This window comes from Astyanax mexicanus, chromosome 5 (genome assembly GCF_023375975.1).
Source record: "Astyanax mexicanus isolate ESR-SI-001 chromosome 5, AstMex3_surface, whole genome shotgun sequence".
Taxonomy (NCBI): domain Eukaryota; kingdom Metazoa; phylum Chordata; class Actinopteri; order Characiformes; family Acestrorhamphidae; genus Astyanax; species Astyanax mexicanus.
The window spans coordinates 26,956,982-26,980,853 of NC_064412.1; the positions used below are offsets into that span (position 1 = coordinate 26,956,982).

A 23,872-nucleotide genomic window follows, 5' to 3' on the forward strand; every position below is an offset into this window, starting at 1 on the left:
CCAGTCCAGTCAGAATGAAACCAAAAGTAAACAGAAGTCAAACCAGTGTGTGATCCTAGAGTGCTTGTTGTCCTTTAACTTGACTTTGGCATGAATGTAGACATGAACCAGCTTGCCACCAAAGACAAAACACAGACAAACTGAAGCACAGTCCAATTCCTTTATTGTTTTTTAGGTTTTGGTTGAATGAAAAATGCTTCTGATTAAAGAAAACTGCAAACTTGATCATGTGCCTCCTTGAAAATTAAGATTAAACTTTAAATCCACCTTAAATCTAGTTAATTTATCTTCTATTGTCTAGTATGAGATTTTTGTTAGACTAAGACAACACAAGTCAGTCTATTTCTAGATATGTCTGTTTTATTCATTTTCTCTTCTGAAATTGTAATTGCATAAGCAGAGAACTTTATTTATTACAATACACAATATACAAACATAAAATTTAATTTAACACAGACGGTAAGATAGCTAGCTAGCTCAGCTAACACTACTATCCTAGCCATGTACAGCTTGTATCCGTAATTTGGAGAAACAGCCAGTCTGTGAAGTGATAAATAATGCTGTATGCTTTATGTCAGTTAATTTATGTAGAGTAAACAAATCTTACACAAAAGGTAGCTGTTAGCTCCTCCTTAGCTATAGCTCTATAGCTGTAGCCGGGGTTCAGCTCCACCTGTGGGCGGTCCTGAGCTGAAGTGGGCGAGGCCATGTAGTCACTGGTTGACGTAGACACACTAACAGGAATTTATTTTATTAGCTACTGCAAACAGTTTCATATGCAGCATGCATATACAACTCAGAGAGACCAATATTATTATATAAAAAAACAAGAAATAGTGGGTTTTAGCAGAATGAGACCTTTAATAAATAAACTAAATTTATTTAGTTAATAAATAAATAGACTCATTGTTCAGTATTTTCACTAATTCAGACAAACCCAAAAACCTTTCTCATTTGTTATAGTCAAATATTCAGTGTATCTCTAGTAAAAAAAAAAAATATATATATATATGCGAAAATGTGCATTTGCATATTACTATACTACTGGTAATAATGCAATGTAACAAATGTGATTTGTATGTGTTTGAGTAAAAAAGTACAGAATGTTCAGATCTGTATGTTCAGGTGAGAATTTATTTCTTTGTCACTCTTATTTGAGGATTGGTTGTGCAAGCAGGTTGTGTCACCCTCCTGACTCAGCTGAGCCATCCTGTAGCTTCTTGTACATTATATGGAAGTATCGATGTGGTTGTCCAACCAGCACATGAGCAATTCACTTAGTCAGACTTCTCGACTATTTTCTGCCTGTAGAATTCACAAGCTGACCACATTCAGCTGTCTTCTCATGATCTAACCAGAACTTGTGACAATGAATTTGTTAATCCAGCTCAGAAACATGTTTTTACAAGTATATGACAAATCAAAATGCTTTGGGCTCTTTTATGGCTCAATTTTTGCCTCAATTTTTTAAATTATGTTTAATAAAAACCTGACCTAATTATACTTGAAACGTTTCATATTACTTCATATTATTTTGTTTCTAAACTGAAAGCAGAAACATTTCTGACGGGAGAAGTGACAAAATATTGTGTTTAATGGTACCAGTGTGCTGGAACGACCATCCCTGCTAAGCCAAATATATATTTATTCTAAAAACTGGGGTGTCGGACGCTTTTCGCGGGAATCCTTCTGGCCACGTCACGTATCTTTACGTACTTATGTCACACGTACAGCCTCTAACAGAAGATCTGGCTCAGTTTTACTGAACGCGAGCGGCTGGTGGAGCAATGGAGACTTCAGAAGGGGAATGTAGTTGAAGAATGACTGAACACAATCTGGAATTTATCTGAATCTGCTCTGAAAGGAGTCCGCATCACACCCGCCCAGTTTAAAATGATTCTTCCGCATGCTCGGTGCAATTACCCATTCTCACCAGAAAGGGCCCTAAATCCCAAAATGTATGGACATCAGCTTTAAAACCCATAGTAAATAAGATTAATTAAATGCTACAGAGTCCACAGAGAAAAATACTTTTTTCTTACAACCTACAACATAGAGGTCAGACTATTTACCTAAGGTAGCCTGGGGTAATCACTACACACTGATGGCCAAAAGCCAACAGACAAAAAAAGCAGTAAATTTATTAGACTAAACTCAGTTCATTTAAGTTGATTTAACTCAAAGATCTCTGTTTGAATGTATATGTGGCCACAAATGTTCACCTAAATAAAAATAATTTATAATATTATTCCAAATAATATTATTTGGAAATATCTAATTTTACAGACTTCATTTAAACTAATCAATTTTTGGTTTACAGTGATGCAGCTTAATTAATATAATAGTTCTGTGTTCTCTATTATTGTCTGTTCATTTCTGTAGCACAACATTTAAAGTAACAACTCTCCATGTTTCTCATGGATTAGCTTCTGAGCTTGTTGAAGTAAAACATCTGCACAATGTGATAAAAACAAGCCACCCATCAAAACCACATTTAGTAGGAAACGGCTTTATTTATTGTAGCAAGAGTTTCGACACACGACTAAACTTGCTGTTCAGACAAGATCCGACTTACTCAATATATGAGGCATAAAGATATATAAACACTTACAAACTGACATAATCACAGATAGGGATTAAGCCTAGCCGCAGACAAAATTTTCCTATTAAAGGAAATCTCCATTCAAAATGGTGCTTAATCCAAGACTAGGACTAATCCCACTGTGGCGTCTGGGAAATAACCCCTATATGTTTTAAAGACTGCATACATAATATTACTGTTTGAGATCAAAATGGGCTTTACATCTAAACCAGAGCCCCCAACTCTAATATTACAGTCATTCAGCTATTGCAGGGGTGGCCAAACTTTCAGATACAAAGAGCCAAAAAAAAGTATTACACGTTATGAATTTACACAAATATGTGCAAACAAATATCAGTACTACAGCAACCACAACTGATTACTGATTATTTTTAAATGTCTTTTCTTCCCTGACTGAGTTTAGACAATAGATAATGAAATCTGTCCTCAAGGCTGCGTAGGCACTTGCATTTGACACAGATGGGAAATGTTTTAGTTCTCCCTTTTTAAGATGAGTTTTAAACAACTTGAGTTTGTAAACAAATGCAAATGCTGACTGCACAATTCCCCTGGATATCAAGGATCAGTCTGTCCAAGTGATGCAGCATGTCCACCAGAAAAGCCAGATCTAAAATCCACTGTGGATCAAAGAGCTCAGGATAGTCTTTGTATTTATCTTTCAGGAACAACTTTACTTTGTTCAAAAGTAAAAAAAAAAATAGATATCACCCTGCTTCTCGAAAGTCACCTTACGTTGCAGTGAAGTGGCAAATCACTGGGAAGGTTTTCACCAAGGTCTGCAATGAGACTTTTGAACTGTCTGTAATTAAGGGCATGGGTGCAAATAAAATAAAATACAATTTTCCAGTATGCTTTTCATGATGTAGTCCAAGTTTAGTTTTTTAGACACCAGCTGCTCTTGGTGGATGATGCAGACCAAAATTCTGGAAAGTGGTCATCAGACTTGCACAGCCCAACAAAATCAATTACAGACCCCATCATAGATGGTGCTCCATCTGTGGCTATGTCTGTGAGTTTTGATCATGGCAAAGTTGCTTTTTCAACAACGGTAATCAGTGTGTCTTTCTTGTTGATACCACAATCCTTTCTTTTAGCAGCACAATATCAAGCAGCTCATCTTTTATTGTACAGTTGGCAGGTTGGCCACCCCTGAACTAGGTAGGTGGGTGAATTAGCCTGGGGCAGAAGAACAGCTGGGTGTGATGTTCAGGTGAGCAGTGGGTTTGTGTAAAACAGCCTGGGGGCAGAAGAACAGCTGGGTGTGGTGTTCAGGTGAGCAGTGGGTTTGTGTAAAAGAGCCTGGGGGCAGAAGAACAGCTGGATGTGGTGTTCAGGTGAGGGATGGGTTTGTGTAAAACAGCCTGGGGGCAGAAGAACAGCTGGGTGTGGTGTTCAGTTGAGGGATGGGTTTGTGTAAAGCAGCCTGGGGGCAGAAGGACAGCTGGGTGTGGTGTTCAGGTGAGGGATGGGTTTGTGTAAAGCAGCCTGGGGGCAGAAGGACAGCTGGATGTGGTGTTCAGGTGAGCAGTGGGTTTGATTAAAGCAGCCTGGTGGCAGAAGTACAGCTGGGTGTGGTGTTCAGGTGAGCAGTGGGTCTGTGTAAAGCAGCCTGGGGGCAGAAGAACAGCTGGATGTGGTGTTCAGGTGAGAAGTGGGTTTGTGTAAAGCAGCCTGGTGGCAGAAGAACAGCTGTATGTAGTGTTTAAATGAAAAGGGGATTCATGAGCAGACTGGGGGCTCAATAGCTGCTGTAGCTTTGAGGAGAGTAGAGAGTTAGTGAAAGTGAAAGCTCTGTTAGCTGAAGGGGGGAGTTTCTGTGTTTAGTTGCCTGGCGCTGTCTTTCATTCTCAGATGACCGGCTCCTCTCTGTGAGTACTGAACTATTCTCATATTTCTCTTTAGTTTTTATGCTTTCTGTCTTTGGTTCTTTGCTCTGATGGTCGCAGCTCTGCAGGCTGAGGGCAGGGGGTTAAATAAAGCACAGCAGATGGTGGATGTTGATAGATATGAGATCATATATGAGTAAGACGGGTTATTTACTCTACAATCACTTAAATACTAAAAGAACAGTTGATTCAGCTACACTCTTCAGTTAATTGAGTGAGTTTTTCAGATGATACAATGGGACAGTGGTCACATGTTTGGCTCCTGTGTTTTTTGCTGTTCTGTATTACTGTTCTAGTTACAGCAGGACCTCCTGCAGTGAATGTCTAAGGTCAACTATGGTTATATAAGCTGTGCTGCAGCAGCTGAAGGCATGCATACAGTTAAATGTAGATAAAAAGGCTCAATGCTACACAGGAAATTTGGCAATGTTAAATCAACACTGTAAGTGTTGAATCAACACTTATTAGTGTTAAACTTTACACTCTCAGTGTTAATTTAGCACTAAAAGTGTTGATTTAACACTGGCAAATTTTCTGTGTATATCTAACATAGCAATTTGGATATATCTGTTTCATGTTTTTTTACAGACTTAACATAAAGCTGTGTAGTGAATTTTAGAAATAAAATCCTAAAGTTTAAGGAAAATATCAGTAAAAAAAAACTTATCTGAGTTTTTTTTATGCTTTAAATAATAAAGGCTAATCTCAGCTCCATGACACCCTTAATTATTAATTAGCAAAACAAAACTGTTGAAATGCTAATTAGACAAGTATAAAACATCGTTTATTAAGAGAGGATAATGATGGATACATTGCGATAAAATACTTGGTTATTTTCTGTTGCCTTTCAGGAGTGGTATGTGTTTGTTTTTATAGACTAAAGTAACTTACACTACGTTCTAAACTACACCCATTTACCAAAGTAATAAAGATCTGGATGAGTTTTGAGAGACAAGTTGAGACACAATCAGTTTTGAATGCATCTGTTAACAGAGATGAGACTGGTCACAGTCTAAATCTAGTGTTTGTTATCAAAGTAAGCCTAGCATTTACTTTTGTAAACCTGTCTACAGTGTACAGGTAGGACCTCACAAGACCTGCCTGATGTTTTGGAGATGTTCTGAGCCAGACATCTTTCATCACAATCTGTTTTTTTTTTTTTGTCAGAGTGTCTCAGATTGTTGTGTTAGTCAACTGTTCCATCTTTAAAAGAAAAATCAGGTGTGAAATGTTCTTTGTGTGTAGTGAAACATTTTAGCCAGTTCTCCCAATAGGCTAACAATGCTAGTGATAGGAGTATAGCGTTGCCCATGCAAACAGATCACTATTTTTACACCATTAACAAGCTAAAAGTAGCTTCCATTTCTACCACTTCAGACCCTAGCATTTAAAATAAGGCTGAGAAAATTGTGAAAGTGCATGCAGAGGTGGTTTATTTTACCACTGTTACTTTGAGTTAGATCTGTGGGCAGACAAAATGTATAATAATTATATAATTTAATAATAAACCCACCCCTTGATGGGTGCCAATGGAACCAAACAGTCAATGTTATTGTTTTGAACTGCTCATTGTTTTAATGTTATAGATGATCCCGCAGGTCCTTAAAAAGTCTTAAAATGTCTATATAATTCTAATCTTTGAAATTAACGTCTTAAATTGTCTAAAATTTACTGTAAATTTGCTGTTGGTATTAATTTTTTTTTAAATGGTGCGTTTAATGCTGGTGGGAAAACACAGTGGCTCATTATAAACGTCTAATTCGGGGAGAGAACTAAGGTTAGCAGAGAGCTAGCTAACATCAGTGGCCAGTTAGCGAACATATTAACTTTAGCTGTGTGCTAGCTAACATACTAATTTTAGCTAGCTAAAGCGGGCTAGCTAACATTACCAGGGATAGAACTAATGTTAGCGGAAAGCTAGCTAACATTAGCGTTGAGTTAGCTAACGCACTAGCATTAGCAGCAAGCTAACTAACGTTAGCGACAAGTCACCTAACATACTTATTTTAACTAGCTTAAACAAGCTAGCTAACGTTACCAGGGATAAGTAAGGTTAGCAGAGAGCTAGCTAACATTAGCGGCAAGTAAGCTAACATACTAACATCTAGTATTATAAATTTAGCTAAGGTTACCGGGGAGAGAACTGAAAAAATTATGACTACATTTTTGGGCCTTAAATTATATTCATTGAGGTCTTGGTGCAAGAACCATGTGATTGTGAAATATTGGGGTCTGTTGTTAATTTAAAATCGGAACTTAATTATATAAATCTATTTGGCAGCATTTTTGGAATATAAAATATAGGGCTAATATTAATGATAAAACTAATGATTGTTTTGATTGTCGACTAATCTGATGATAATTTTTTTGATTAGTCGGTTAGTCAGCAATTATTTCTGCCATGTCTTCCATCTCTTAAAAATATAGAAACACAAACAAAGACATCTAAATGGCTGGATGTTTATATGTGGAAAGTACTGATATTTAGTGATTAATAGTGATTTAGTAAAAAAAAGGAAAAAGGAAAAAAATCTTCCCTGTCAACTTTTGGTGTTTTTTCGCCAAGTAATCACCCTAAGAAACAAACTACCCATGCTTTTGCTGTTTCTAGACTTAAACCTCTGAGCATCATTTTCCACTGGTTGTCATTGCAGTGCATCTGAAATATGTAGTGTTTGAATTAATAGTTTAGTTAACTGCAAATAGCTAAACAAAAAAAATATAAAAAAGGAAAATAATATGACATGGATTGAAAGTATATTAAAGGACTTTACTCATCTCAGGTAAACTATTTAAAGAGTAAAAAAATGATATTTACAAAACAGTAAAAAAGTGAAGTAAAGCTTGATATGAACCCAATAATCTCAAGTGCAAGTAAACAAGAACAGAAAGAACAGTGTGAACTGTGGTCAGCCCTGACTGTAGACTAAGAAAGAGGAAGAGCTCAAAAGACTGTTGTGGTCAATGAAACTGCCTGTGTACGTGTGAATACCAGAAAGGGAACATGTCTCTTAAAGCTTAATATTAATATAAATAAAATAAAACATTTGTCAAATGACATATATTGTTAGTTTTGGTTAGTTGTTCAAAAGTGAACCTTACTTTTGCAAACACCACATTTATTTTTTCATTATTTTTCATCATTGTATTACATTTGGAGAAACTATATCATAAAATGTGCAGATATGTGTAGCTGTTTTAAAATGTACATCAGCAGCTGTTGACGAATTTAATGATGGATATCCAAACGTTTGTTTGCAGCAGTGTCAGAATTGGCAGTGCGACAAGGATAAACGTCTTGCACAACAGACCATCCTGAAAGAAGGTATTACAATAAAGGAAGTCCAGAAATCAAGACTTAATCCCTTTCTGGGAAAACAGCTTGTAACTGTAATGTCTTACTGTCATCACTGTCTCTTCCCTCTTCTAGAAAAGCATGGCTGCTCTGCTTGTCCTGCTCACTGCGCTGATTTTCGTCTCTGTGGGAAATGCTGATAACAGTGAGTTGAACAATCAATATTTACTCTGACTGATAAACCCTGTTGTCCTGAACACTTTCAGGGCCAGATCTACACTTACAAAATAACACAGACTGCAGCCAGATATTATTAATTATAGACAAATGTATTCCTAGTTAAACGTCAAGTGTAAGTGTTGTACATTGTAATTGTAAATCCACAGATTGAGCACAACATTATGACAATCTCTCTGTTTCCACACTCATTATTCATGTTTGCTCCACTGTGACCACTTCAGTTTCTGAATCAGTTTCTCTGATTTAGCTATTTATAGGTTTATGTTTGAGAAAAAAATGAACATTGTTGTTTTATTCTATAAACAACAGACAACATTTCTCCCAAATTACAAATATAAATATTGTTATTGTTAGGGCATGTATTTGCAGGAAATGAGAAATGGCTAAAATAAAAAATAAAAAATAGACCCTTAAATAATGCAAAGAAAACAAGTTCATATTCATAAAGTTTTAAGAGTGGAATAACCCTGTTTTTTAAATCACAGTTTTCAAACATCTTGGCATGTTCTCCTTCCCCAGTCTTACACACCGCTTTTGGATAACTTTATGCCACTCCTGGTGCAAAAAAACAAGCAGTTCAGCTGGGTTTGATGGCTTGTGATCGTCCATCTTAAGTTATCCCCTTAATTATATTACAGAGGTTTTCAATTTGGGAAAATCAAAGAAACTCATCATTTTTAAGTGGTCTCTTTTTTCCAGAGCTGTAGATCCTGTAGTTATATAATTACAGACTGTATTACGTTTGTTTCTCTGCATACTTTATTATCATCCTTTCACCCTGACCTCCAATGGTCAGGACCCCACAAGACCACCACAGAGCAGATGGCATTTGGTTGGTGGGTCATTCTTCTCAGCACTGCAGTGACACTAACATGGTGGTGTGTTAGTGTGTGTTGTGTGAGTGCATCAGACACAGCAGTGCTTCTGTGTTCCCTCACTGTCTACTTCTACATAGCTGCTCCACCTTGTAGACAGAAGCTCATCTGTTGCTGCACAGTTTGTGCTGGGCTGTCATAGCTGGACAGGGCTCAGAAATGTGCAGCTGTGGTTTAAATACTTTATTAAAGGAAGCAGGATACAAAGGGGTTGTCAAAACAAGTAGGGTCAGTAACGTTATCCCTGAATCTAATCGTTTTAATAACCGTACATCCTTTTTTTTCCCATATATATATAACCTATATATATAAAACCTAATAGGCAACATAAAATGAATGCAGGTAATTTTTGACCATGTTGTGCATTAAATGGAGTGTGCATAGTTGCGCATCAAATGGTTAATAATTAATAAAAGATTTGAAACACCCCATTAAGATCAGTCCTGTGTACATTTCCCAGGAAATTCTGTGGATTTTCTGAACTATGAGCTAATTAAAGGGGTGGGTAAAGCTGGGTGGATGGTTGTGGAATTTTCTTTAGTGGCTTTTTAGCATTTTAGTTTGGTGTGCAGCAGTCTTAGCTTAGCATCTCCTAAATGACCTTATATTTAATAAATCCAGAAGTGGGCTAAATGTATGTGCATGGAAACGTGTTCACCACCGAGTGAGATGTGATGAAGTCAAAGAAATGTGTTATACAAAGCAAAACAAAATAATACAGACGTGCAAAAGTAACGTTCCTCTTTTTGTTGTGTTCCTATATTTGTTGTCTTCCTCTTTTTGCTGCTTTCCTCTGTTTGCTGTAAAGGAAGATTCATGCAGGAAGATGCATCCATTTATCCATCTGACCCTACAGTCATGTTGATGTGCTGATTCTTTGTTATAAATACCCCACTCATGACAGATTAATTGTTGTTGGAGTTGCTGTTCTGGCACATTTCTGATGGGGTTGTGTGTTTGCCCTGTGTGTTGTTTCAGGGATCCTTGACCTGAAATGTGCGCCGGCTTATGGAGAGGTTGGGAAAACAACAAAAATCTCCTGCTCTTTCAAATCTACTTCTGTGGATCAGGACATTAATATTAATGCAGTGTCTGTACTGAAGCGGGGCCAAGAAAATCCAGTGTTTTCATTTTCGAACAAGATCGGAACTGAAGACTCTCGATTTAAACTTCCCTCTGTAAACAATCCTTCTCTGGAGCTCGTCAACACTACTGTCTCTGATGAAGGTGAATATAATTACCAGATTGTAACCAGCCGTGGCATGGTGACTGACAGATCATTCAGGATCGGCGTCACAGGTAAGCCCCTATTAAGAGTCAACATAATGATATAATGTTTGTACAACGTTTGATGGGACTATACATCATATTGCTACCGTTTAATGAAAAACATAAACTGAAATTTTTGCACTATAAGGTGCACCGTATTATAAGGCACAGTAAAAATAAACGTCCATTTTCTGGTCTACTTTCATACATAAGGCACACCGGATTATAAGGCACTAGTAAGGAACAGGCGTGTTCCTATGTTTTCCTTAATAATAATTAAGCAGGTCTCGCTGATGGGTGGTTGTAAAACTGAGCTAAGTTAAGTAAACAAAACTGTTTAAAAACAAATTGTCTTTTAAAGTCAAACAAGCACTGGATGTTAATCTACACAGATTTCTGTCCTTAAAACTGTTTTTTTGGGTGAGTAAAGCACTTCTGTTTATTTACAGTAAGCTTAGATTTCCTGCCGATAATACTCTTAACGGCAGAATAGCTAGTGCTTAGCGCGGTTAAAGGGTAATGCTAATGCTGCTCTAGCAGTGTTAGCCAGGGTTAGCAGCAGGCTACAGGCCAATAATATTCACCTCTGAACGGTGAAGGAGCTAGAACTTAGCACGGTTAGTAGTGGCTAATGCTAATACTGCTGGAGAACTAAACTGAAACTCCTGTATAACTCTGCACTTCAGCAGCTTCAGTGGTTTTACTGCTCCTTAAGACCTGACTGGTAAAATTCATACATAACGATTTTTGGGAAAATTAAAGGATTAAGTGCGCCTTGTAGTGCAATAAATTTGGTGTCTACAAAAAAAAAAAAAAAACTTTACAGGAGAGAGACAAAACCTTCATAACTTTTAAATGAAGGCAGTTTAAAAAGAGCCAGGGTTCATTTTATTTAGACCCTCCACTTTAACATAAAGATGCGAGCTAAAGAAAGCCTTTTAAGGCTGAAAACAACAGCTACTCCAGAAGAATACAAGGAAAACAAGCTAAAAGCTAAAAAACGGCTGTGGGTCATTACGTTGCTATTTACCAGACCAAAATGACAGAAACATCTTAACAGAACTTCTACTCTAAGTAAGAGTAAGGAGAAAAATAACCTACTATTCTTTTAATCAGTGACTCACATACTTACTTTGTGTCGTTCAACAACATGAATACTTCTTAAAGCATTCAATGGAGTTTATTGTCCTGTATTACGCTTTGCACAGAAACTAAGCATTAAAAATGAATGCAAAGTGGTTCTACATGCAGATCACTGGCATAGTTAGCATTTCAAGAAATTGCCAGTTCACATAAACAGCATGAGATATTAATTATGAGAAATGCTGCGCACTTTAGCTCTACACTGTAGAATCAGTGAAGAATGCATCTCTTTGGAAAACTAAGGTCATATTCTGCTCCTCTGTTCATTTTGACCTTTGGAAGTGCACTTTCACTCTCGACTTCTACAGAGAAAGTCAAGCACTTCATGAGGTTTGGGTGCTTCAGCAGGCCAATACACAGAAGTACACACTGTCGCACAGAGTACGCCATGCTTTCGTTTGGCTCAACAGTAACAGCTTTTTATTGTTTTCACTGTCCAATGAATGATGAATTCCCGCCTGTTTGAATCTCTTTGTCCTTTGTGTTTCTCTTGTACACATTCTTAACCCCAGAGCCCCCAGTGGTAATATTTAAAAGACAGATGGCCTAAACTGAGCTCATTACCACCTGACTGGATCTTTGCAATGGGGCCACAATCCCATGGTCAGAAAGTCCCAACCCACAACATTTTTTCTGTTTCATGAATTAAAACAAACAGAAATATAAAACAAAGTCCATTTGTGAACATCCTTATTCAGAAATACTGACGCCCCATTTTAATGATCTATATGCGAGCTGCCAAATGCACACTGCGTGACTTGATTTAGAACAGTGTGTCAGTGTTTCTTTGCTATCGTAACAACAGAAAAAGTACACCAAAATCATCTACTAATTCTCTTAATTAATAATAGGCGTGTTTTGGATGTAAAGTGAAATAAACCACCCAGCATGTTACTTACAATTTCCTTTAAGAGTCAGGTGTGCTCTGACTTTGGCTGATTAGTATTTATTTATTTATTTATTTATTATTTCTATCCTATTTTCTCCCGAATTTACATGGCCAATTACCCAACCCACTCATTAGGACTCCCCCTGTCACTAGTGATGTCCCAACACCAGGAAGGTGAAGTCTCACACACTCTTCCTCCGACACATGTGAAGTCATCCACCGCCTCTTTTCGAGCTGCTGCTGATGCAGCATTGCCCAGTAGCATCACAGCGCACTCGGAGGAAAGCACAGCGACTCAGTTCCGATACATCAGCTCACAGACGCCTTGTGCTGGGTAGAGAGCGCCATCTACTCACCCAGAGAGAGCAAGGCCAATTGTGCTTACTCAGGGCTCCGGTAGCTACATGATGGCAAGCTACATGAACAGGATTCTGATCATGATCTCCTGATCATAGGGGCAGTGCTTAGCCTGCATTTCTCAGAAGAGGAAACAGACCTGCTTGTTCACACTGTGAAGGTGTACAAGCAGTTCATTTACGAAAACGTCAATGTTATTTTATTTTGTATTCTGTTTATTGTTGATGCAAAAGTTTTATAAAAGGTTTGTGCACTGCCGTGTGTCGGTGTGTGTAACAAGCGGAACTATATGCGCTTTGGGCGCGTGCAGTGAGCCTGTGTTGCCAAGATAGCAATGAACATCTGACTGTTGCCTCTAGTCTAGGTTGAATTCAGTCAGTGGAGCACCTGTGTTTTCTGTTCCTAAGATAGCAATACACCAGAAATGTACGTGAACACACCTCGCACATCATCGTAAATATATTCCAACGCTCTGTTGCTATTTAAACAACACAGTCCCAAGGTGTGAAAATAGACATTGGCAGGGTGTAAGATAGCAATGAGCATCGCAACATGCCTTGCACAGGGTGTAAGATAGGATAAGCCCTGAATATTTAATATTTATGACTTTGCTTGTATTGCAGAACCAACTTCTTTTGATTCTGTTTAGAGGATTGTTTAATGGACAGGTCTTTATAAAAGATGTGAATGTGAACATGACCTTTAAAAGAATCCTTATACAAAGTAACAGTTCTGTGCCAAAAGAGTGCACACTCTTCCTGCTCCCAGCAATTCAAGTCTTTTCTAGAGTAAAGGTCAAACAGCACCCAGGACCAGCACTGAGAACCACTGTTAAATTGCACAATACAGCAGCTAAATTGCACAGTATGGTCTTTAAACAGATACACGTATTGTTTTGTGCTTTTTTTCTCTACTCAGCCAAGTACCATGAACCAACTACCATCTCCTGGCCAGAAAAGATTGAGGAGGGTGGTAGTGTTGATCTTTATTGCAATGCTAGTGGTGGTTATCCAGCAGGATCCATTCAGTGGTTTGACAACACAAACACCGACTGGACGAAGAGTGCCACACTGAAGACCACAGAGGGTGAAGACAAACTGGTGCAGCTGTCCAGCAAACTGACTTTCAAAAAGATCGACTTGAACTGGGTGCCCTTCAGGTGTGTCGTCCTCAACAGCAAATTTGTCAAAGAAAGAGAGAGCACCTTCCATCTAAAGTTTACAGGTAATGGTGAAGGACAGGATGCCTGTCTTTTAAAAAGTTCAACTAGGAATTTTCTCTGACAAGCTTGTTTGACAGACTTTTCAGAAACAAAATCACATTCAGTCCTAATGAGAGATTGTAACCAACCTCTGAGGCCGTCACGGAGCAGCTCTATTTGTACTGAGATTAGATTACACACATGTGGATTACACACAGTGATTAGCAGTCATCAGGCAACTTCTGGATTCTCTCAGAGAAAATTAATACTTTTGCACACCTACTTTTCAGGTTTTTATTTGTAAAAAATGTTTTGAATCATGCATTATTTTCTCATTCATTATATTATGTCTACTTCACAATTGTATACCGCTTTGTGATAGTCTTACACATTAAATTCTAATGAAATACATTTATGTTTGTGGTTGCAATGTGACAAAATATGCAAGCCACTGTACCTACATTTAGAGTGTGTTATTATTAGTTAATATTCACCCCAATAAGAAACTGTAGCTTGTTTCTACATCTATTATCCATTATTTTTAGCTATGCTGATCATATTGGATCACTTTGTAGTTCTATTATTATAGACTGTAGTCCTTTATCTGTTTCTCTGCATACTTTAATATCCTCCTTTCACTCTGATATTCATAGTCCCCATCCTGTGGGCATCATCCTGTAACAGCAGTGAAGCTGGAGTTTTTAAACACTGTGACTCACTCTTCTTTCTATTAAACACTCCAACCTAGCTGCTCCACCTTGTAGAGGTAAAGAAACAGAGACTGTTTGTTTTAGTATTTTCTAGTCCTACATTACTGGTTACAGAATGCTGTCCACAGGATGTTGTTAGTGGACTATTCTCAGCCTTATTAATATATATATTCACCATAATAAGACTGTAGTTCTGCCTGTATGTCACAATGCCTACATTTAAAGTGTGATAATAATAAGTTATTTCATGTTGCCAGGTGTTGACAAAGGTTCTTCAGTCACTGTTAGTGTTGTTTTGATGGTCACTGGCATCATCGTCGTGGCAGTTCTAATGGGGCTCCTGTTCCGGAGAAGACGCATTCAGCGTAAGTATCATCAGCACTCAGAAAGTATGACTGTCACAAGGCCTTCCCTGATACCACATAAAAAGGAAGATGCAACCACAGATGATGAGCTAGTCCCAAAAAGAAGTGTTGCAATTCTGCGGCGTAGAAGAGCAATAGACTTTTGACCCCATTTAGGGGAATGTGCACAGCTGCCTCACATCTAGCTGAAACTTCTGCCATATCTTTCATCAATACACATCTGGAGACAAGTAGTGTGCATGGCATAAACGATAGTTTGTGGCTTTGTAGTAATGCAAGAGTGTTCAGGGACCTCCACTGAAGCTGGAGTAAACAGTGAGGAGAAAAAAGTGTGAAAGAACATTTGAAAGGCTTTTCCTGCAGAGCCAAATACTTTAGAAATGGCTTTACAAACGTTTCCACACTGATAGATTTCAGTTACTTTCTTTTTCATTTGTTCATGAATGTCTTTGGATATTGGCATGATGTCTAGCTTTTGAGTGTCTTTTGGTCTACTTATTATTTTTTACCTTCACTTAAAAATGCCAGATTTACTTGTGTTGCCTTTGACTAATATTTACATTTGTTTTATAATCTGAAAGATTTCAGTGTGTCAAACGTTTAAAAAAAAAAAAAAAAACACTTTTTACAACACTGATTATATAAATTTGTCATAATTGCTGTGATAACGATATATAAGCTGACGTTTTTGAGTACTCTAATCACAAATATTTTCTAGGTTGTTGTAGGTGGAGTATGCATTAGCATGTTTTTTCAATAAAGCTCTCAGTTAAACTCAACACATTAAAGCATTTTTAAAAATTATATATTTTAATTATGATTAATCACAGAATATTGTTGTGGTTCATCAATTCAGTTTTTAAGTGACTGACACTGCTAATATAAAAAAAAATTAACACATATTATTTTATTTATGTTTTAATACCCATAATTAAAAACTGAAGAAATCTGGTAGGTCACAGGGTTTATACACATATGCATAGATTTTGCATTTCAAGAAAAAAGCATTAAATATATTATTTCCATTAAAAAAATAAAGTAATTATTTTCCTTGTAGAGGCGCAGGATAATGAAATATATGTTAACAAAATAAAAGCATTGTTTATTATTGTTATCATCTAAATTACAGGAATTATCAAGATACTGTTTTTCTCAATATCACACACCCCTCCATCTGTAACATCCAATTGAAACCAAAGTGTACAAGATTACACAGCAAACAGCTAAAACACAGGGCCCTTCTATCCGAGCTGGAGAAAAAAGATAAAGTAGTGAAACGGCTAAAAAAAAACTGTGGCTGTTTAAAAACAGTAAAGACTTAAACACATTTTCAGCTAATTCAGCTTCTTGAGGGTGGTGTTTCAGAAAGGTTTAAGCTTTTAAACGCTTAAATGGTGCATGGTCCTTTGAAGTATATTTTAAGAATGTTTTATAGGGAACATAGAGTGCTTTTATTCATTAAAGAACTCCTTGTTAGTACTAAGAAACTGTTCCCAGTTTTGACCAGCCCACACTTCCTTGTCAGGTTTCAGTATTGCCACCAGAAATCTGACAAAAGAAACAGATAACTAAAAACCTCATAGCCATTCTGAAAGTAGCTCTGATTTCTAGATCAGTTTCTAGAAGAAGTGGAAAGCTGGAACAGATTTCTAATGGACTCCATGATTAACATCAATATTTAGCTTCAGCAGGATAAGTGGTCAGATATCTAATAGACACATATAGAGAACTGGAATCTAGGGCACTTAAGAGGAGTGCTGTAGTTATCAGTGAAAAGTAAATAAAGGCCAGCATTGGTGGAGGAATATTTGGCAGGAGGCTGACATATTATCCTACAGCCTATTTTTACTCTATTGTTTGTTACTTTGTTTAGTTTGTAATCCTGGAAGCTAATGACTAAAGTGAATGTGTGCCAACTATAAAATATTATTGGTCAACTGAGGAAGGCAGGAAAGGCCAGTGAGCAGGAAAACTACTAGAGCAGTCTGAAAACTGCAGCTGTTATGGAAATCCATAGTGATTTTATTGTGTTTTAATAATGTTTTCACCCACACAATTTTTTCATGTGATTTTTATTGTGTTGCTGCTGTCTGAGTTGGATGAGTCTTTGGGGAGCTTCAGGGCGCTTATTGATGTCATTAATGTTATGGTTGATTCCCTGCTCCTATCTATGTTTTTTTCAAGAGGCATGCGTTCGGGTGATTTTTATCCGGCGTTAGTGATCGAGAGTATCATATTTTATGGGTGTAATTTACCTGATGTTGTCTGTTTAAATCAGGCGCTCACATGTCCCAGTGATGGAAGGACCAAAGACCAAGTTCCCAGCAGCATTAATTTTTTTGTTAAGGATTATCTAATTTTCCAATCATTTTTTTCTGCTTTCTTATAGGGTCCTCCATGGTACCTTTTTATTTTATATGATATTGTATGTTGTAAAATTAAAGAAGGGTCCCAAAACTTGTCATACAGTGTATACCCAACATTAGTGATAGTGTTACTCATTTTAACGTTAGTGTTGTAGGGTTAAGTAACTTAGGAAACTTCAGGCTGTTAAATGCTACAAAAATGGTTCTACAAAACAGAGTTACAGTGAATATCTTTGGCAGTGGTTCAACCATGACAACTCAAAGAACTCTCTGGATGCATAGATTTAAACTAAATTGGTCTTTGTCTAGTAAATGCTTTCTTTTTATGATGATTATGGTTCTTTAAGAAACCTATTTTTTTAAACATTCCACTACTAGTACAAGGAAAATAACCTGTTTTCAGTGAGTAGGCTATGTACACCTTTAAAAAAAAAAAAAGAAGATGATGTTACGTTTTTTTTAGTAATTACCCATTTTGAGCATCAAGAGTCTGAAATGCTCCTTTGCTTGGTTTGCTTTGCTTAGTAAATCTAGGTTGTATGTGTCTGTATTATGTCACTTTTATCACTTTTTTATTTGTGCACGCTCATTTTACCAACAGAAGGCCGAAGACCTTCAGCTCAACCTATTCTGAGTATGTTCCACAAATATGTTCTTTTTTTGGTGTTTTGGTAACTGTGGTTTTGGGCTGGATGATTACTGTATCATTACTGAAATGTTTGCTGAATTCTTCAGTATTCCTGTATTTCTGTCTGTCTCGCTGCTCTCCTTCTTCTTGGTGTAAAGAGTGTGGAGGTCAGTTTTGGTTATGGTTGGGTGTGTTCATATTGACGTTGCCACACTAAAAGTACTGCATGCATTGTTTTCTGAGGTCGAAGGAAATTACATAGGGATCTTTGTTTACTGAGGCAGGGTTGTCACCAGGCCTGTTGCAACAAGGCGAGCAAACCAATCAATTCCCTAAACAATGACTGGTTGTGAATTAAATGCAACAACAAACAGTGAGCGTGCAATTTTTTATTCTGCGACTGTCAGTGCAGGAGAGTACAATAACACTGTTATCAGAATCTGCCTCAAGGGTGCCCCTCCCACTATTTGCTGAAAGTAGTCAGCCAGAGAGGTTCGTGATTCCTGCAGTCGGCAAAATATGAAACTTCAGCAATCATGAAAGCAGAAAAGAAAGGAGAGAAAGGAAGAGGACGAAAAAAAAAACTAGACAGGGTACCTGAATATAATTTACACTGGATAAATTTGGCCTGCGTCTATTGTAAATATGGGGTAATTTAGCAGCAGGAAGACTATCAACAAATATACGGTTAATATGTGGTTATGTTATGTTAGCTACCTGCCTGTCAGTCAATGCTAGTAATGAACTAGAACAGCTAGTGCAACAAGTCAGTCAAACGGGATGATAATATGTCTAAACAGGGCGTATTATCACGTTTAATAACATGACACTGCAATTGCCGAGCGTTCTTAACTTCAGAGCTGAAATTTCGAAGGTGGCATAGCTTCTCTGCTATGCTAGCTATTCTGCAGTGATTATCTACAAAAAGGGGGGTAAGAATAACCTACAATAATCCAATACAATACGATACATTACAATAATACATTTTTTTTGGTGCCCCTAAATGTCATAAAACGAAACATTTGAGTGCATAATGAACTCTAACAGTCACTAAACAGACCAGCTAATTTATATAAACACAAGTAATTTCTTACAATTTCTACACAGTTAACAACAGAACAGCTTTCCAATCTAAACACTTCAGAAAAAAGAGTGTCCTAGTACTTTTGGTTAGGTAATGTCTGAAATTGGAATGAGGGCAGCAAGCCAAAATAATGCACGACATTGTAAATCCCCCTTTTCTGCTTCTATTTTCTCTTGCCTTTCCGCTAACAGACACCCTGCATATTTTTACTTCGGACTTTCCAGGATGGAGTGTGGAAGTGAAAGTGAAAATATTGCTTTCCTCTATAGATGTTCTAAAACCTAAGCAGATTTTAGACCTTTCACTTTTTTATTCTTTATATATTTTATTATAGGAGCTTCTGCAGTGCGTACTACTCTAAATACGGATGAGGAAGATGATGAGAATGAGGATGGGAATGAGGCTAAAGCAGGTATATTTCCTGGTAAACTGAAAATGTTCTTGTGCTTAAGTGAAGGCCCTATTCTTTATGTTTCCTTATTTCTTTATTTTTTTTCTTCTTAACAGAGGGGCAGATTGGAGAATGTTTCAGAAAAGCAACTACTGAACAGGACACATAAGTGATTCGACAAGAACTAATTGGAAGAAGTAAAGACATTTTCAAAGGGATATTCCAGGATTTGTCTGCATAATCAGGTTTTTTTTTGCAGTGTCTGTCAAGGATGGTGACTTAATGTGGATAATAATGTGATTCTTTGAACAACGCAAAAAAATATCTTAAATTTTTTTTTTCAATGTGCTGATGCTGAACCTTCTAATCTTAACTGGGGGGTTCTGTTCAGCTGCTGAGCATTGGCTGCTTTCGCTTTACCAGCCTGAAGTGACTTAAATCTGTTTCCATATTAGGTTAAGGTGTGACCATGTGACCTTTACCAGAATGATCAGATGAAAATTCACATAATGATCAGATAATTTGAGTATTTGTACTCCCTAGGTAGTGCACTAGATAGGCCATGAAAATTGTGGCTTTGAGACCTTTGAACTGTGAATAATTAATGGCTAAAAATGTGCCAAATGCACAAAGCTCTGCACCACGCTAGTTAACCTGTATGATTGGTCAGTTTGACCAGCTTTACCAAACTAGTCAACCAGACTACTAGCTTGATAATCAGCTTGGTCAAGCCAATCACACTGATAGACCAGCAAATTCATTGTAAATTTCTCCAATATCAATAAGCTATGTGCTAAATGCTTTTTTTTTTTTTTTTTTACTTTAGTTACAAGATTTTAAACCATCTGGACCAACATAGGGCACCTTAAACCCTATCCGGACGGGATTAGTTTCTCTGGGGACGTCTGTGAAAAATATGTCACACTTCTACTCAGTAATAAAACACTGCAATTGAAAAAGAAAACAGGAGAACCATTGGGTTTTTAGTCTTTCTCGGTCACATGACATCATGTTCAGTAGCTCCTCCATTTATAATGTTGTGTTTACATGGATCTCCTTGGAAACACATGCCCAAAGTGTAATTAGGGTACGTGGCAGTGGAAAAATAGGTAAATAGCTATTTTATAAAACGCGAGGTGATGAAACTCAGGAATAAAATTACCGGAGGACCTCAGAGTAATTTTTTTGAGGATGTCAGAAAACAACGCATAAATGTGAAAATTACCCCAGAACCCCCTGAGAAACTAATCCCATCCAGATAGGGCTTCTCACTGTCTAAAAACACCAGCTGCAAGCAGCAGCTGGGTGATTCAGCAAGGCTTCTTATAAAAGATTGCATGTCTGTGATCATTTATGCCTTCAGGAAATATCTCATTCCATAAGATGGACGTTACTGGTCTGGAACGTGCGGGAGATGACAATGATAATGATAGTCTTTCTTTATGACATGACTGATTTAATCTTTGTTTGAAAAGCCTTGTGCAAAGTGAAATTAAAACTTTACTAAGAGCTTGTGTGGAAAGTCCCAGAGACTAACCACCTGACATTGTACACTCACAGCTAAAGATGAGCTCAGAGCAGAGGCGTTCACTCAGATTCTGTGAGAAAATAAGTAACAAAATTAAGAATCTGATATTGGTTCACATGATTACAGGGGTGCTACTCCAACTCGGAGGTTCAAAGGTTAAACCAGTTCTAGTACTTGTGATTTCTTCCCCAGTACTGCCCTCTAGTGTTCATATAGTTAGTACACCGCCTCTTAATGAATGAAAGTGAAAGCCCATGTTCAATACAAGCAATAGAGCAGAGTTTGTGTTATAGTCCTTTGGGCTTTACTTACTTACTTACTGTCACTTTCACTTTAGCTGCTTAGATATTTTTATGTAATTAAATTTCCAAACACTTTTTTTATCATTTAACAATGTTATATAACAGTTGAACACAGTAAAGAGATAATAATTCTATTTATATCACTGGCAAACGTTTGCAAGTAAACGTATGCACGAATGTTTCTGTCATTTGGGATTTTTACCACAATGTGAACACTCCGTTTGTTGTTAAATAAAGTGTATTGTGTTAAAATTTCAGGATAAATAGGAAAATAGAAACCCTTACAAAATCACTTGTAAGAATCAGGCTACATTGACTCCTGTGTATTGCTTACTATAATAAAGACATCTATTTTTTTTCTGATAAAGATAATAATGAGAATTCGCTTTACAAAATTTACAAAAAATGTTGGAAATATGCAAAGTAATCCCTGTATTATATTAGCCCAAACAGTTTCAGCTTCAGCCAAAACAATTACCATTTGTTTTATCTATTACATCAACCCCAGATCATCTAGTGGTGCCTCAGAATTGGAAGGCAAATCCCATGCAGCCAACAGAGAAAGTGGATCTGAGAAATTCAGATTATTAGAAACAAAAATAAGCTATCTCTCTCTCCCAGTTGTTGCATTTGCATATACAGAATATATCTATATTGTCTATCTATAGCTATATTTGTATCACATCTCTGTCTAACATTTCCATGAGAACCTTTATTTTAATCCTTAAAATATATATATATATATATATATATATATATATATATATATATATATATATATATATATATATATATATATATATATATACACACCAAATATTTCAGGTGTGCTTAAACTGGGCCTTTTTAGGGATGAACACAAGCTTAATATCGAATCACCTAAATAATTTCTTGTTATGACACACTGTGTTTAAGAAAAGAATGTAGAATGTAATTCACACTATCTTTTCTATCTTTAATTTGCCTTTCATTTATACTGCAATACCACACTCCAATAACTTGCATTCACCACAGCTCTTTAATAAAGGGCTCCTAAAGAGTTAATAAACACGTAAATAAAGGTAATGACAACGGAACTGGTTGCATGCCTAGTTAAATGGCTTGTCTTAAAGCTGGTTCTTTATTAAACTGTATATTGTCTATTGTATAATTTATATTGTTCTGCTATTGTAAACTCAAAGAACCTTTTTTGGGAGAGTATATTTCAAGGTACATATAAATAATCTATTCTTTAAAACTTAATAATCTTCTTTAATAATCTTCTTTAAAACTTACAAGCTACAAAAATATATTTTATCCACTGTAGAACTTTTTAAGCAGGGTTTAAGATGGACTAAGCACCGATGAGGTGCCTGGTTTTGACTTTTAAGAAGTGTTAGTGGAAATTTAACACAAAACAGTGTTGATTTACCCCTGGAAAACTTTAAAATTCACTCCACTTTCAGGGTTCGGTCAACTTAAAGTTTTTTTAAAAAGTTCTCTTCTAAAGTAAATGACAACTAACTCTATTTTATCAAATTCAGCAGCTAAATTTTTCTAATGGGTTAGGGTTAATGAGTTCACTGGAAAACTGACTTATTTTCACTCTTTTATGGCTGTTTGTAATTGTTGCTACTACTGAATTTATTTTCTTGGGAGTTGTGAATGTTTTACCTTTACTTTACTTTCAATATTTACATTTCTACTTTTGTATTAAATATTGTAAAAAAAATAAATAAATAAAGTTAACATTCCTTTTTAGCATTGGTGCTTTCATTTAATCAACTTCCTTCCAATGTTGTGTTCTTAAAATCACCAGCAGTAGTTACCGCTCTGCATTAGAGCTTTAGAACTGTTTCAAGTACTTTAACCTACAGTTTTATGTTTCACTTACTAATGGCAGGATGAATTATAAATGTTTGTTTACCTGAAAGTTAACACAGAAAGGGTACCAAAACGGAAATGATACAAAACACATAAATCTGCATAAACTCAATTCAATTCAGTTCAAAATTATGTGCATAGCGTTTTTACAACAAATGTTGTAACAAACCAGATTTTTAAAAGATAATAGTTCCCAAGTCTCGGTTGAGAAAGCACAAAGGCAACAGTGGCACATTAACGTCATTTTAAACACTCTTTAAAGGGTAAATCCAGTGTGAAATGGTAATGATAAAAAGTACAAACATTTCGTCTGCAATCTTGAAATTAAGGCATGATAGGTCAACTGATGAGCACAAACTTATAGGTTGAATATGGAAACAGATGCAATTATATTCATTAAATGGAGATGCCATATTCATGCATTTCCAGTTAATCAAATTTGCTATCTGTTCCTCTATGCTTAAGCAACTCTATGCCCCTGTCACTAGCATTGTAAGCCTGTTGGGAGTATTGGCTAAAGGCTCTGTATTTCGGAATGCTGTGGGTAAATGGAGGTGTGCTATTTGACAAAAGTTTGTACTCATTATCATGTTTTACTACAATCATACTCCATTTCACACCGGCTTTTTCCTTTAAACAAGTTCTTAATGACCAACATTAACATGACAATGTGGGACAATGGAGCTCACTGGTGTGTGTGTGTTTTATTGTACAGAACTATAAAAAATTACATTTAAATTAAATGAATCAGATCCATTATTTAAAAAATGATGCTTTGCTTTTTAGTCTAATCTGAATTATTGTGTTCTCATATCAGTTATAAGAGACTTTGTGCACCAGATGTGATTCTTACCTTTTGACGTTCCTTTTTTTAATGC

The 23,872-nt window shown here is 36.5% G+C and overlaps 1 protein-coding gene across 3 annotated transcripts; it reads left to right on the top strand.

The window, feature by feature from the left end:
• Positions 1 to 4,057: 4,057 nt before the first annotated feature.
• On the top strand, positions 4,058 to 20,125 carry LOC103043666 (uncharacterized). Of its 3 annotated transcripts, none has more exons than XM_049479666.1 (9): positions 4,058 to 4,470; positions 7,750 to 7,813; positions 7,919 to 7,988; positions 9,877 to 10,197; positions 13,475 to 13,780; positions 14,725 to 14,832; positions 17,800 to 17,832; positions 19,245 to 19,322; positions 19,418 to 20,125. In XM_049479666.1, exons 3-9 carry the CDS (start codon positions 7,925 to 7,927, stop codon positions 19,468 to 19,470), a joined length of 963 nt encoding a protein of 320 aa, XP_049335623.1. In that variant the 5' UTR covers positions 4,058 to 4,470; positions 7,750 to 7,813; positions 7,919 to 7,924; the 3' UTR covers positions 19,471 to 20,125. The 3 variants fall into 3 exon arrangements, with proteins under 3 accessions (XP_049335623.1, XP_049335624.1, XP_049335625.1); XM_049479667.1 differs by having other exon boundaries at positions 7,753 to 7,813; XM_049479668.1 differs by lacking the exon at positions 17,800 to 17,832 and having other exon boundaries at positions 4,065 to 4,470.
• Positions 20,126 to 23,872: the final 3,747 nt, after the last annotated feature.

Bases quoted from the DNA above. Each gene is read 5' to 3' on its own strand.
- LOC103043666 (XM_049479666.1), top strand. From the start codon at position 7,925: ATGGCTGCTCTGCTTGTCCTGCTCACTGCGCTGATTTTCGTCTCTGTG. The intron at 14,833-17,799 runs GTAAGTATCATC...TTTTACCAACAG, and splicing joins CCGGAGAAGACGCATTCAGC to AAGGCCGAAGACCTTCAGCT. The intron at 19,323-19,417 runs GTATATTTCCTG...TCTTCTTAACAG, and splicing joins TGGGAATGAGGCTAAAGCAG to AGGGGCAGATTGGAGAATGT.